At 48.3% G+C, this 14,924-nt stretch overlaps 1 protein-coding gene across 1 annotated transcript in view; it reads right to left on the reverse strand.

The window, feature by feature from the left end:
- Positions 1-14,924, reverse strand: part of sema3ab (sema domain, immunoglobulin domain (Ig), short basic domain, secreted, (semaphorin) 3Ab) — a 315,517-nt gene that overhangs the window by 22,562 nt on the left and 278,031 nt on the right. Inside the window, exon 16 of the mRNA XM_070897057.1 lies at positions 8,510-8,577. Coding sequence (XP_070753158.1) covers positions 8,510-8,577 — 68 coding nt within the window. The remainder of the gene's footprint in view (positions 1-8,509; positions 8,578-14,924) is intronic.

Raw genomic sequence — 14,924 nt, forward strand, 5'->3', positions numbered from 1 at the left:
GGGGCGGGGCAGACGGGGCGGGGCGCAGCGCTACGCACTAAGCTGCGTAGGAGGGGCTCGTCCCTTCATTAAAGGGGGGGCCAAGCTGCAGAGTGTGCGGGGTCGTACCTGGAGCACCGGGGAGCGGGGTGCTGTGCCATCAGCCCAACACTCAAGTGGAGCGCGGGCTGCCAGATCGTGGCACGGACCCTATGTCCAAAGGGACCACGACAAGTCAGTCGGCAGGTTTTGTATTGACCCACCCGCCCTTGCCCCTGTCACCCCGTTCACTTCCCCTAAGGCTGTTGCTGCCATCGCCCTGTGCTGCCTCAGGGGGAATGGGACAATTTCTGTTCCGGGGCACGGTGCACGGCTCTCCACCGCCGCTTAACTCCCGCGGAATTTAGCATGAGTCGTTAGCTTCGCCCAATTTCTCCCGACATGAATCTATCATTTCCTGTATCCCATGCTCATTCTGTTATAGATTACTTTCTATCACGGGTCCCTTGGGCAATCCTGACGTGTTGGCAAACTGAAGGTATTTGTTAGTTCTGTTCATTTAGTGTCACATTTTTCCCCAAATATAAATCCCCCCCCAATCTGAAAGTAATACTAATTCCAGGACTTTTGGTGCCCCTTCTTTCATTTCAATGTTGTATTTGGAAATTACTTGAACGATCTTCAGGCTAATTTATAATTTTATGAACATTTCTTACTGATGGGCCACCAAACCTGCCGAGCAGTAATCGGACCCCTGACTCCGGGCTGGTGTTGACCAGTCGGGGTGACCGGGGTAACTGGTCACTCTGAGCTGTGGTGTTTGGGGTGAGTTGTGCAACACTTTGCAGACATTGCATCTTTTATCCTGTACGTTAATTGTGGATCCTACGTTTATCCAGTCGGGTCAGGGTCAGGGTCAGGGTCAGAGTTAGAGTTAGAGTTAGAGTTAGAGTTAGAGTTAGAGTTAGAGTTAGAGTTAGAGTTAGAGTTAGAGTTAGAGATAGAGATAGAGATAGGGTTAGGGTTAGAGTTGGAGTTAAAGTTATAGTTAGAGATAGAGTTAGGGTTAGGGTTAGGGTTCGAGTTGGAGTTAGAGATAGAGATAGAGATAGGGTTAGGGTTAGGATTATATTTAGAGTTAGGATTATATTTAGAGTTAGGGTTAGGGTCAGAGTTAGGGTCAGAGTCAGAGTTAGGATTAGGATTAGGGTTAGGGTTAGGGTTAGGGTTAGGGTTAGGGTCAGTTTAGAATTAGGGTTAGGGCTAGGGTCAGAGTTAGGGTCAGAGTTAGAGTCAGAGTTAGGGTTAGGGTTATATTTAGAGTTAGGGTTATATTTAGAGTTAGGGTTAAGTTAGAGTCAGGGTTAGAGTCAGGGTCAGAGTTAGAATTAGGATTCGGGTTGGGGTCAGAGTTAGGGTCAGAGTCCGAGTCCGAGTTCGAGTCCGAGTCCGAGTTAGGGATCGGGATAGGGTTAGAGTTAGTGTTCAGGTTGGAGTGACTTTAAGGAGTCAACAAGCCCTTACAAATGATCTTCTGTGCAGTGAAAATACCTTCACTTCTCTCGAGTTGGCTCCCCTCCTGCTGGTGTACTGTTCCGGGGGGGGCTCACACTACCTGTGTATTTCACCAATGTTTTTGTGTGGCCTTAACAACAAGCATCAATAATAAGCAATAGGATTTGGGGATCCTCGCAGTTGAGACCATTTCCAGCGGCTATGGATATCACATTGCAAACTTTCCATGAGGACTCCCTGGATCATGATCAGAGGTTGAACCCCTAGCTGTGTTTTCCTCCCCTAACCCCGGGCAACTGTGATACCTGTAGATCCCTCCCCATGGCCACTGTTGCCCTCACCTTTATTAGCAAACTCGGGACAGAGAATGATAAAACAGCCTCTATTGCTTAGTCACACTGGTTACAGGCAGCAACACCAACATGCATTTATATAGCGCCTTTCACTTGATCTTATTGAATGGCAGAACGTGCTCGAGGGGCCGTATGGCCAACTCCTGCTCTTATTTCTTATGTTCTTATGTCATGTACCAAAATGTCCCAAGGTACTTCACAGCAGCGTTATCATTCAAAATTTGGCACTGAGCCACATAGAGATATTCAGGACAGGTGACCGAAAGTTTGGCCAAAGAGGTTTATGGAGGGGTTTCCAGAGCGAGGGGCCCAGGCAGCATTTATCAACTTTCAATATGAAGCAGAAACTCTGAGACTGAGTGGGTAAGGAATCTTGGGAGTCGGAACCATGTCCCGGTGTCACAAGATGGTGAAAACTCAAATGCACCAAACTGTAACACTGGCGTAAAATCTAGGGCTTCCCTGTAGATGCATTAACACGAGGAGACTAAGTGCTCCTCGAATTTCAATTCCTGTGATCATGTTGCAACCCTAAAATTTTAACACACTATTATTTGTCTTTGTTGCTGTTAAACTTGTAATTAGGCAAGTTTGAGCGAGGTAACAGAAATGATAAACTCTGTGGGAACCACGACATACCATTGTCGAATGGCGCTGTTCTGAAACTTCAATAGTGCAAAGACAGAGGTGGGATTGAAAGAGGGATAAAGATCCCACTCAGAGATCTTCCAGAGAGGTATAGTGTTACCAACAGCATGGAACACAGCGAGGAGGAAGGATTATGAAGCCGGTTCTAACGATTTCACATGATCCAATAATAGAAATATGAGACCCTCATGTTCTGCACAGATCCTCAGAGATTAAAAGAACTATTACTGCCCATCCATTAGGAGCTAGCTGTTCTTTATCTATTATCCATAGTCTTGCTGCTTGAAGCAGACACATTACGATAAGGCAGCTACCAGTACTGCCAACTAAAGCGAGCTTTATACAGCATGGGTTAATGGGAATCTATGAGAGCTTGGCTTAAGCAATCTGTACAAATGGTTATGTGCGGTTTGTGTCTATAGACTATGTTTGAAGGGATTATGCAATAATAAAATAGTTTCAGTTTGGTTCAATCGGGTAACCCTTTCATCTTTTAAAAAAATGGTTCCGGTATGTGGGTGTCGCTGGCAAGGCTGGCATTCCGCCTTCTTGAACCGCTGCAGTCCGTGTGGTGAAGGTGCTCCCACAGTGCTGTTAGGGAGGGAGTTCCAGGATTGTGACCCAGCGATGATGAAGGAACGGCCGATATATTTCCAAGTCGGGATGGTGTGTGACTCGGAGGGGAACTTGGAGGTGGTGGTGTTCCCATGCGCCTGCTGCCCTTGTCCTTCTAGGGGGTAGAGGTCGCGGGTTTGGGAGGTGCTGCTGAAGAAGACTGGTCTGTGGGACAGCTCTCCCAATTTTGGCATAAGTCCCCAGATGTTGGTGAGGAGGATCAACTGGGCTCTTTATGCTGTTGTTGTGTCCGTGGCCGGTGCCAAGGTTGATGCCGGGTGGTCCGTCCAGTTTTATTCTTATTATTGTTTCTTGTAGCGGTTTGTTATAACTGAGTGTCTAGCTGGGCCATTTCAGAGGGCAGTTAAGGGTCAACCACATTGCTGTGGGTCTGGAGTCACATATAGGCCAGACCGGGTAAGGGCGGCAGATTTCCTTCCCTAAAGGACATTAGTGAACTAGATGTGTTTTTACGACTAACCGGTAGTTTCATGGTCACCATTACTGACACTGGCTTTTTATTCCAGATTTAATTAATTAACTGAATTTACATTCCCAGCTGCTGTGGTGGGATTTTGACTCACGTCTGTGTCAGAAAACAATAGCCTCGGCCCCAGTCCAGAATGTGAGCACCTAATCCAGACTGGTGTTACTGAGGGAATGCTACTTTGTCCAGGATTCCTCTATTAAATGAGACATTAAGCAGCAGCCCTGTCTGTTTCCTCAGGTGAATGTGAACTGGCTCATGGCACAATACAAAGCACAAGTGGTTCTCCCAGTGCCCTTGGCCAACATTCCTCCCACAACCAACTTGTACGTTTGTGTGTTTCCCTTGTCCTCCTTCCCCATTCAGTCCCTTGATCAATAATGTTCGCCTGCAGCATCTTCTAGTCCAGATGATTGATTTAACCAAAAGTGTTATCTCATCTGTTCTCCCCACAGATACTGACTGACCTACGGAGTACTTTCAGTATTTTCTGTTTGGTGAAGAAATAAACTATGTTGGTAGTGAGCATGTGGGGGCCTTTTAGAATTCCCTGATTCCAGTAAAGTGTCAAGATTGGTCTCTGCACCAACAGCTAATCCCCTGCACAATGCCATCATCTGCAACAGGCTAGATCCACTCCTGGTGCCTTCCTGGATTCTGGGCGATGGACTCAATGACACAAAATGGAAGCTTTAATAGAGAACGAATAAATCTCCTATGATCCATAGACATAAACCGCACATAACCATTTGTATTGAGTAGATTAGGCCTATAGTCTCTGGAGTTTAAAAGAATGAGAGGTGATCTCATTGAAACATATAAGATTCTGAGGGGGATTGACAGAGTAAATGCTGAGAGGTTGTTTCCCCCAGGCTGGAGAGTCTAGAACCAGGGGTCACAGTCTCAGGATAAGGGGTCGACCATTTAGGACTGAGATGAGGAGGAATTTCTTCACTCAAAGGGTGGTGAATCTTTGGAATTCTCTGTCCCAGAGGGCTGTGGATGCTGAGTCGTTGAATATATTCAAGGCTGAGATCGATAGGTTTTTGGACTCGAGGGGAATGAAGGGATATGGGGAACGGACAGGAAAGTGGAGTTTGAGGTCGCTGATCAGCCATGATCTTATTAAATGGCAGAGCAGGCTCGAGGGGCTGAATGGCCGACTCCTGATCCGATTTCTTATGTTCTTGTGTTCCACTTAACAACAATATTTCTTGTACCTAAATCATTTTTGGCATTCTTCTATGGAGCTCAAGAGATACAACACTAAGGATTATATATCAACCTGTTCTTCAAGTTCTTGTAAAATGGAGATATTTTCATAGTGATAAAGAATCTTTGGGAATGTCTGTGGTTTAGTTTGTAGACACCCAGCAAATCATCTATCAGCTAAACTCGAGCAAACCGCTATAGTAACACGGTCTGTGGAGCTTCATGCTTGGAAAAAGTCTCATTACAGAAGACAGGAGGCTTCAAATTTCAGGATCATAAACCCTCGATAGTTAGAATTAGCAGAATGTTGGGTGTGAAATCCACAATCCACAATATTAGTGTACCAACACATTCTGAATCCCTTTGTGCAGCATTGTAACTGAGTCACGATCGTATTTGTTTTAAATAGGTTAACACCTCTGTTAAAATAATGGACATATTAAAGTGTTGCTTTGTCAATATTGCAAATGTATTATGGGACGTGACTGTAATGTTACAATGGGTTTAAAATCTTGTCTTCACAAAAATGTTGTTTTTGTAAATCTTTAACGTTCTGATCATACTCTGTATTGTACAGACATTGAATGATTTAGTAATTATGTTATGAACCAGTTTAATATATCAATCGATCGATAGATTGTTGAATCGAGGGATATGGGGATCGGGCGGGAAAGTGGAGTTGAGGTCGAAGATCAGTCGTGATCTTATTGAATGTCGGAGAAGGTTCGATGGGCCGAATGGGCGACCCCTGCTCCTATTTCTTATTTCTATACACATGCTAAGTTTCTCTACAAATGAACAAGTTCCAAAAGTTTATACCAGTGCTGTGTGGTAAATATGACAAAGCACTGTTTAGATGTTTCCACCAGGGGGCAGTAATGCCAAATGTTCAGCTTCCGAACGTGGCCTTGAATTCAGTGATGGAGCAAAGTGTTCCAGTGTTTCAGAGAAAACTTTGTGCTTGAGCTGGCAATTCTCAGGACCCATCTAGAAATATTTTGAGATCCATTTCTACCAATGTTTAGTGGGTGTTGGTGATGAATTCAAAGTCTGAAGCATAATTAGCTGCAATGGGAGTCAACCAGCCCCTGGCTGCAATCCCTGACACTTACCTTTAAATGTCTGCCGGGCAGAAACCCATTCCAGGATAGGAGTGAAGCCTGTAGAATAATATTGCTGTTGAATGATGCCCCACGCACGTGGCCATTGCACTTCACTTGTGTCTGGATAATCGGTGACCTATCCGACAGGCCCAGTCCGGGCAGGTACAGGTCACCACGCAGCACCGGCATTGTCCCCGCCCTGTCAGTGTGGCTTTGGAGGTGGGCCCGCTGTCAGAATGGCTGTGATTGACAGGGCGGGATCCCGCTCTGAACCCGCCTCCGTGTGAGTTTCTCAGCTGTCAGATCGGCGTTCAGATCGCAGACCCGACAGTAAGCGGCAGGACAGGTCATTAATATCATTAAAAGTACTTAAATGCGAGTTAAGAGGTTTAAAGGCACGTACAATTTTACCAACCTTTTAACGAGTTTGCTAACCCTCGAGTTTCACGCCAGGTAATTGTGTCGGGTTCTCAGTAACTTTATTGCTTTGGTTAGTTGACAGCTGCAGAAGGGTATCAAAGCTACCATTTCACAGCTGTTCACTTTCCAATGTCAGAAGCTGAAGCCTTCAGGATTTGGAAGAGACATTTGAGCTGTATGCGATTTGGAAGTGTTTGCAGTGAACTCTCTATTCACTGTCACCCCCTTGGAGCAACTCTCTCACCATTGACAGATCGCTTCTGTCATCTCAACCTCACCTGCCATCTATTCCAGCAACATCGAAGCCCTTGAAAAAATCTCACCTTGATCCTTAGAATCCCACCACGCTCAGCCCCAACACCAGCAGCACCAGGCACACCAGCAGCACCAATAACACCAACCTTCTCTGCAACCACCTGATGCTGCACAGGACACAGGCTATCAGCACCCGACCACATTGCTGCCCGGGACACCAGGGATGCCCCACCATGGCCACATTTACTTCACTTGACGCTGTACACCCTGGCTGCCACATGATGCACCAGGTTGGCACCACCCCACACCGACAACATAAAGCATCCCTACAATGTACAATCCATTCCTTTCACACTCATCACCATTGTGGGGGGTACCATTATGTCTCATCATTCACTGCAACTCACTAAGACACTTGCAAAGGTGCACACAAATCTGTCCAAGAATGCAAAGTGCTGAAAATAAAGATTTCAATGTTTGACAACACATCAACATTAACTATATATGAACATTGGCTAAAGGACCCAAGTGCCTACCCTTTTGTGTTGTTCGTTGGTGTGATTGGACTAGGATGAGGGTGAGTGTGAGGGGTGGCTATTGAGATGGGGATGTGACAATGTAGAGAGAGAGGGATGGGTGGAGGTGCAGGGTAAGTTGGTGTGAGTAAGGATGTGCAGGAGTAGGGTAGGGAAGGCAGAGTGATGGGGATGTGATGAGTGGCACAGCAGGATGAGGTTGAGTGTGGCTTTGCAGTAACATTTTGTGATCTATTGAGATCATTGAAAGGTTTGTGCTCACTGCAGCCTGGTCCTCCTGACCACATCCCTGCTTGTGCCCTCCTGTGCAATGTGCAACCAGGCTGCGTTGGTCTACTGGGGAGGTCTGTTCCGCCCACTGGAAGGGAAGAGAACCTCCCTGCATGTTGTGACTATCTCCATAAGCATCTGGAGGGAGTGATGGGAGAGCCTGGGTGCAGCCGTGTCCCTCTGTGCTGATAGTCAGTGTTTGCAGCACCTCAATGCTGTAGAACACTGACAGCACAATTGTCAAAATCAATGTGGACATGGTCCCTTTAAAGAAACCGGCTGATGACGCGTCATCAAATGACATCATCAGACTGACTTCCTCTTAATTGGCCAGGGAGCCTGCAGGGCGGGCATAACAAGCACAATCTTCGGAAGATTCGGGACAGAGAGCGGGCTGACCACACACCACCGACCCTGGCCGCATGGAACCTGCCGCATGTGGAGAAATCAACCCTTCCACATTTGGCATGGGAGAGACTTCAATCTCCAGCTCTCCTGTCCTCAAATCTCACTTGTGTAGGAGGTTAGTTCTTGGCATTTTCTTGTTTCAGTACTGGGCAGGGGAGGGGAGGGGAGAGGAGAGGAGGGGAGGGGAGAGGAGGAGAGCGGAGGGGAGGAGAGGGGAGGGGAGGGGAGGGGAGAGGAGGGCAGGACAGGATAGGGGAAGGCAAGGGGAGGGGAGGGGAGACGATGGGAGTGCAGGATAGACAGGGGAGGGGAGGGGGTGGGAGGGCAGGACAGGAGAGGGCAGGGGAGGGCAGGATAGCACAGCAGGGGAAAAAATAGTTTTTAGAAAAAAGGAACAGATGATAAGGGAGAGGACAGACGGCTACGGACCCACTCGGCCATCCCCCTGCGGATTACGTGCGATACAGTTTGTCACTTTTAATCAGCTTCAGGTTTCGGAGCCAGTTGCAGCTCCGATATCCAACTGAGAACTGACACCTCGGATTCTCCATCAATATATCCGATTCACTCAATTTAACTACATGAGCATTAATCTGTCTGAAATAAAGTCTGATGTACATTAACATAAATCGCATCATTTGATCGAAGTATTGATCGGAAATGTGGAAAGGCCATTAAGCCTGGATCAATAAGTCACGGTTAACTCACCGTTGTGATGTTGATCGGAGCATTGGGTAAGAGGATCACCATTCCTGATATCCTGCCTCCTGGTCCGTCTGAAACAAGAATGAACTGCGTGAGTTTCAGTGGCTGTCCCCTGTCCAAGGATCGGGGTTTGTGTCTACAATGAATCGAGTGCTTCAATCTGCTCACTGTGAAAGTGTTGGGTTTTAGTCACATGCAGGTTCGGAGAGAGCGTGACCCCTGACCTGGGCTGTGAGCCTTTAAGAAATTGTTAACAAAAGTTGGTCTTATTTTTGGAGCAGAACAGATTCAGAGATGCATGTCTGAGCTGCAGTCTTGTACCACAATTGTTCGTGCCCACAGAGGCATCAATTCAAGTTTGACGTTAAATGGGACACACTTCATTAGTTACTGTATTTGTCTGAAAGTTTAGAGACACTGTGGGAGATTCTGAGACCTCCTAAAACCGGTGGGGAATGACAACAGTTCATTCTGGCCAATGGTTATAAGAACATTAGGATAAAGATCAGGAGTAGTCCATATGGCCCCTCGAGCCTGCTCCACCATTCAATAAGATCATGGCCAATCTTTGACCTCAACTCCATATTCCCGCCCGATCCCCATATCCCCTGATTCCCCATGACTTCAAAAATCTATCGCTCTCTGTCTTGAATATATTCAGAGACTGAGCCTCCACAGCCCTCTGGGGCAGAGAATTCCAAAGATTCACCACCCTCTGAGTGAAGAAATTCCTCCTCATCTCAGTCCTAAATGGCCGACCCCTTATCCTGAGACTGTGACCCCTGGTTCTAGACTCCCCAGCCCGGGGAAAACATCCTCTCAGCATCTACCCTGTCAATCCCCCTCAGAATCTTAGATGCTTCAATGGGATCACCTCTCATTCTTCTAAACTCCAGAGAGTATCGGCCCCATCTGCACAATCTCTCTTCACAGGAGAACACTTTTGGTATAAACACTTTAATAATTCAATGCTGGTAAGCTGCTGCAAGGGGCGAGGGGCTTGTACAGGTTGCTGTGAGCGGCCAGAATGTGTTGTAGGTGTCACTTTCCAGCCTCAGCCCGCAGTGTGTCCCTCGTTACCCTGGCAACCCCATCTTTTTGGTGCAGACCTTAGGCTCCACCCCCAGAGCTAAAGGTCGCGTCACGCGGCGCCAAAATCTACACTTCAAACGGGCAAAGCGGGATGATTTTTTTGGGGCATATTTGGGCCCCAAAACAAAACGGGCGCAACTCTTCAAGTCCGCCAAAAAACAGCTTTGGGGAAAATTGAGCCGATTAGGTCCACGATTCCGCCGGAGTAGATTAACCAGTGTAAGGTAAAAGACATTACCCCCGATTAATTTTTTCCAGATTATCCCCTCATCTTCAATACCTGAATTCTTGGATTTGTCACATTGCAGGTCCACCTCGCACCATTCCGACCTGCAGCTTGTGCAAGGCTTCATTAATTCCGAGATATATTACGACTGGTTCTGGGCAGTTATTGAACACCATTAAATCCTGAAGCTAATCAGCTGAAAGGTAAATCAATAACCTTTCTGTACATCCACAAGGCGGGGGAGGGGTGGGGGTGGAGGCGGGGTAGACGGGGCGGGAGCGGGAGCGGGAGTGGGGGCGGGGTGGGGGAGGGGTGGGGGTGGGGCGGACGGGGCGGGAGTGGGGGCGGGGGCGGGGAGGGAGTGGGGGCGGGAGCGTGGGCGGGGGTGGGGAGGGGCGGGGCGGGAGTGGGGGGGGGCGGGGGCAGGAGTGGAGACGGGGTAGATGGGGTGGGAGCGGGAGCGGGAGTGGAGGCGGGTAGATGGGGCGGAAGCGGGAGTGGGGGTGGGGCGGGAGTGGAGGCGGGGTAGATGGGGCGGGAGCGGGAGCGGGAGTGGAGGCAGGGGTAGGGGCAGGGTGGAGGGGGCGGGAGCGGGAGCGGGGGTGAGGCGGGAGTGGGGGCGGGGTAGACGGGGCGGGAGCGGGAGTGGGGGCGGGGGCAGGGGCAGGGTGGATGGGGCGGGGGCGGGGGCGGGGTGGACGGGGATTGGGGGCGGGGGCGGGGGCGGGGTAGACGTGGCGGGAGCGGGAGTGGGGGCGGGGTGGACAAGGCGGGGGCGAGGTGGGCGGGGCACAGCGTTACGCACTGGGCCGTTTAGCGTTGCTGTGTAAGAGAGGTTCGTCCTTTCATTAATGGGAAAGTCCCAAGCTGCCAACTCTGCAGTAATGGAGGGCCTCCCGTGGCCCGGGGAGCGGGACAGCCCAACAATCTGCTTGACAGATCGCGGCATGGACCCTGCATTCGGTAAAATCAGCAGAATTATTTTTTGGAATGGCCCACACCTCCCCTGTAACTCTCGCCCCGCGAGCTGGGGGCGTCGCCTGGTATGCGCCACTGAAACTCTCACTGTCATCGCCCGGCGCAGCCTCAGGGGGGGAAACCCAATTTAGGATCCGGGGTGATACGGGGCGCTGCAAACGGTCACTGGCGCAGCGAAGAGGTGTGCTATGGATTGCCTCCGCCGCTAAACCCTCACCGAATTTAATAGGAGTCCTTAGCAGTGCCGGGCAAAAAGTTGTTTGCCCCGTTAGCGCCCCCTGGAGATACTAACCGGAGCTTCACACGACCCAAATTTCTCGGCCTCAGGGTACAAAAGCAAGGGAGTTATGATGAACCTGTATAAAACACGGGTTCGGCCCCAACTGGAGTATTGTGTCCAATTCTGGGCACCACACTTTAGGAAGGATGTGAAGGCCTTAGAGAGGGAGCAGCAAAGATTTACGAGAATGGTTCCAGGGATGAGGGACTTCAGTGACGGGGATAGACTGGAGAAGCTGGGGTTGTTCTCCTTGGAGCAGAGAAGGTCGAGAGGAGATTTGATCGAGGTGTTCAAAACCATGAGGGGTCTGGACAGAGTAGATCGAGAGAAACTGTTCCCATTGGTGGAAGGGTCAGGAACCAGAGGACATAGATTTAAGGCAATTGGCAGAAGAACCAAAGGACGACATGAGGGAAAACGTTTTTACGCAGCGAGTGGTTAGGATCTGGAATGCACTGCCTGAGAGGATGGTGGAGGCAGACTCAATCGTGGCTTTCAAAAGGGAATTGGATAAGTATCTGAAGGGAAAAAGCATTCTGGGTTACGGGGAAAGGGCGGGGGAGGGGGACTGGCTGAGGTGCTCTTGCAGAGAGCCAGCATGGACTTGACGGGCCGAATGGCCTCTTCCTGTGCTGTGACCATTGTGCAATACTATAATATACTGCAGCTATTTCAGGATAGAGTTCCACTTGAAAGAATGTGCAAATCTGTTGAAAACATTGAATCTGTGACAGCAAGTGCTCCAGAAATGCTTGAAATATCTGCAGTAAGATGAAATGTCCAACGAAAGCCAAGCAACTTGAAGCTGAGCCAGTTCTGCAGCTGACGTTTGGTTGTATTTTCGGGCCAGTTCAGAGTTACTGTAAATCTCAGAAATCAGCCACTTTGCACAACTTTCCTCAATCTTTCTGCCTCACCTGTACCTGGAACCGGAGCCTGGCAGAACGTGATAGGACTGAAACCCGTGCAGTTCGTACATTGGACCTCGAAGGGAGCAAGGCAATGAAGAAAGACTGGGATTTCAATTCGGTTATTGCTACCAGACTGTTTCAGATTAATTTACTTTGGCTGTTGCAGTCGGACAATGTTAAAGGCAGCGGGTGGGAGTTGACCAGAAAGCGGAATATAATCTGAGCAATACTTGCGATCACTTATTACTGTTAAGGAACAACAGAAAGGAGAACACATACTTACCGAGTAACATGCAAGGGACTTCACTGTATTGTGAAACCAGTTTATTGTGATGGGAGGCTTTACTTGGAGCCAGGGCCCAAAATTAATAGCTTTACGCTTTACATTTTAAACATACAAAATAGGTGCAGGAGTAGGCCATTCGGCCCTTCGAGCCTGCAATTGATCATGAATAACTTCCCAAGCCACACCGATTTATAGCGATGGTGCAAAGAGGGTTTAAGCAGGGCGATAAACACAACTCGGCTTCCTGAACTTTCACCTTTACTACTTTTAAAGTATACACTAGATAAAAGTAAGGATGTCTGTAATCCATGTTAAAACAGCGATTGTCAGGAAGAGATAATATGGTGTGCCAAGATTTTCACAATCACCATGATCGGACAGTCTGAACACATCTGGAAACGGGAGCACTGGGGGAGTGTTTGACGTCTCATGCTGCTGGTAAGTCATTCTTTAGGTGACAGGTGTGTTTAATTTTCAGTCTTTGTTATGTAGCAACGTGCTGAACCCAAGATATTGTTCTATTTGTTTATTTTTATAAAAACACATACTTGAAGCATTCGGTAACTCTTCTCTAAATCCCAGTGATAGATCTGTAACTCCTGCCGACTCTGTGAGAATATTATTGTCCATGGTTCAGACAATAGTTTCCAAGCATCTGTTTTGATGCACTTTACTTCCCAATGCATAACAAACTCTGCTTTATATGAGCCCAGAATATATTCAGGTCACGGTTTATTGATATATCTGTATTCTTGATATTTTAACTCCTGGTCACCTTTCTGGTATCTGGACTTCAGTGACGTGGATAGACTGGAGAAGCTGGGGTTGTTCTCCTTGGAGCAGAGAAGGTTGAGAGGAGATTTGATCGAGGTGTTCAAAATCATGAGAGGTCTGGACAGAGTAGATCGAGAGAAACTGTTCCCATTGGTGGAAGGGTCGGGAACCAGAGGACACAGATTTAAGGCGATTGGCAGAAGAACCAAAGGCGACATGAGGAAAAACGTTTTTACGCAGTGAGTGGTTAGGATCTGGAATGCGCTGCCTGAGAGGGTGGTGGAGACAGACTCAATCATGGCTTTCAAAAGGGAGTTGGATAAGTGCCTGAAGGAAAATAAATTGCAGGGCAACGGGGAAAGGGCGGGGGAGGGGGACTGGCTGAGGTGCTCTTGCAGAGAGCCGGCACGGGCTCGACGGGCCGAATGGCCTCCTTCTGTGCTGTAACCATTCTGTGATTTTATAGAAATTTACAGCACAGAAAGAGGTAATTTGGTCCATCGTGTCTGTGCCAGCCAACAAAGTGTTATCCAGCCTAATCTCACTTTGCAGCCCTTGGCCCCTGGCCTTGTAGGTTGCGACACTTGATGTAATAGTTCAGTCTGTTCTATGATACTATTAACCTGGAAACTAGTCTAATTTCTAATCACATGGAAGCCACATGCATCCCATAAAAAACTAACGATGTCAGCCCACTGAGAAGCGTAGAATCCTCTATCACACAAAACAGCTATGGGTATGAGGCCCCTTACATCCCACATTGGAGAACAGAGCTCAGGACTAGAATGAATTGGAAGGTTTTGCATATGAATGGTCCCAATATCATAAACCCTCTTAGCAAAGGGAAGTATCTGGAGTAGGAGGGCCCTTCCAGGTACAGTCGAGCTCCCTGGTAAGGCAGGCGGTTCAATAAAATGGTTGATGGTTGAAGTTTACACGATTACGAAGGGGACTAACATACTTGGTCTGGGCAAATTGTTCACTGTGGAAAGCAGCTCAGACATGGGGACATCAGTAACAGATTAGCAATAAGCGATGTCAAAGGAATTCTATTCTTACACAAAGAATGCTAGGCTTGTGAGACTGGTGTAAGTGGAGACGAGTGAAATGAGTTGTATCGATGAGCTGAAGAGGCAATGAGATACTTTTCTGCAGAGCAAAGATGGAGGGGGGAGGGGTACATATGAATATATGAAAACGACCGATAGGAACAGCCCAAAGTCTGTTCCCCAGGCAACACAACCCCCCAATGTTCCACATCCACCTTGTAATCTGCTAAGAGGCAAAAGAACGGATTCTAAAAGCCTTGGTCAATTCGGGTAACAAATCATTTTGGGGACATTCCTCTCCGATCCCTAAAGGTGATCATAGGTGAGTTCCAGGATACCGCGAGCTACATCACCAACATCCCACCACCCTTTGGACACAACTGGTCAGCTATCTTCATAAACCCGTTCGCAGAAACACTGCACAAGGCTTGTTCTTAGATATATAAAAAACAGATATTTGTTTTGCTCGCTTATTTTTATAATTTGGATTTATAAATTATTTTATGATTATTTTGGCTTTGTGCTCTCCACACTGACGGGAATAAAATGTCCCACATTATGTGTGGGTTTCTCAGTCCATCGATATGGCTTTCGCGAAATTTAACTCTTTGTCATTTTTTTGGAACGGACCGGAGGTCGGTCATAATGGGGGCGGTAGTGAGGCGGTGAGCACACTCGAGGGGCGGAGGTGAGGCGGTGAGCACACTCGAGGGGTGGTAGTGCAGCAGTGAGCACACTCGAGGGGCGGTAGTGGAGGCGGTGAGCACACTCGAGGGGCGGTAGTGCGGCGGTGAGCACACTCGAGGGGCGGTAGTGCGGCGG

Source organism: Pristiophorus japonicus, chromosome 13 (genome assembly GCF_044704955.1).
Source record: "Pristiophorus japonicus isolate sPriJap1 chromosome 13, sPriJap1.hap1, whole genome shotgun sequence".
Classification (NCBI taxonomy): Eukaryota; Metazoa; Chordata; class Chondrichthyes; family Pristiophoridae; genus Pristiophorus; species Pristiophorus japonicus.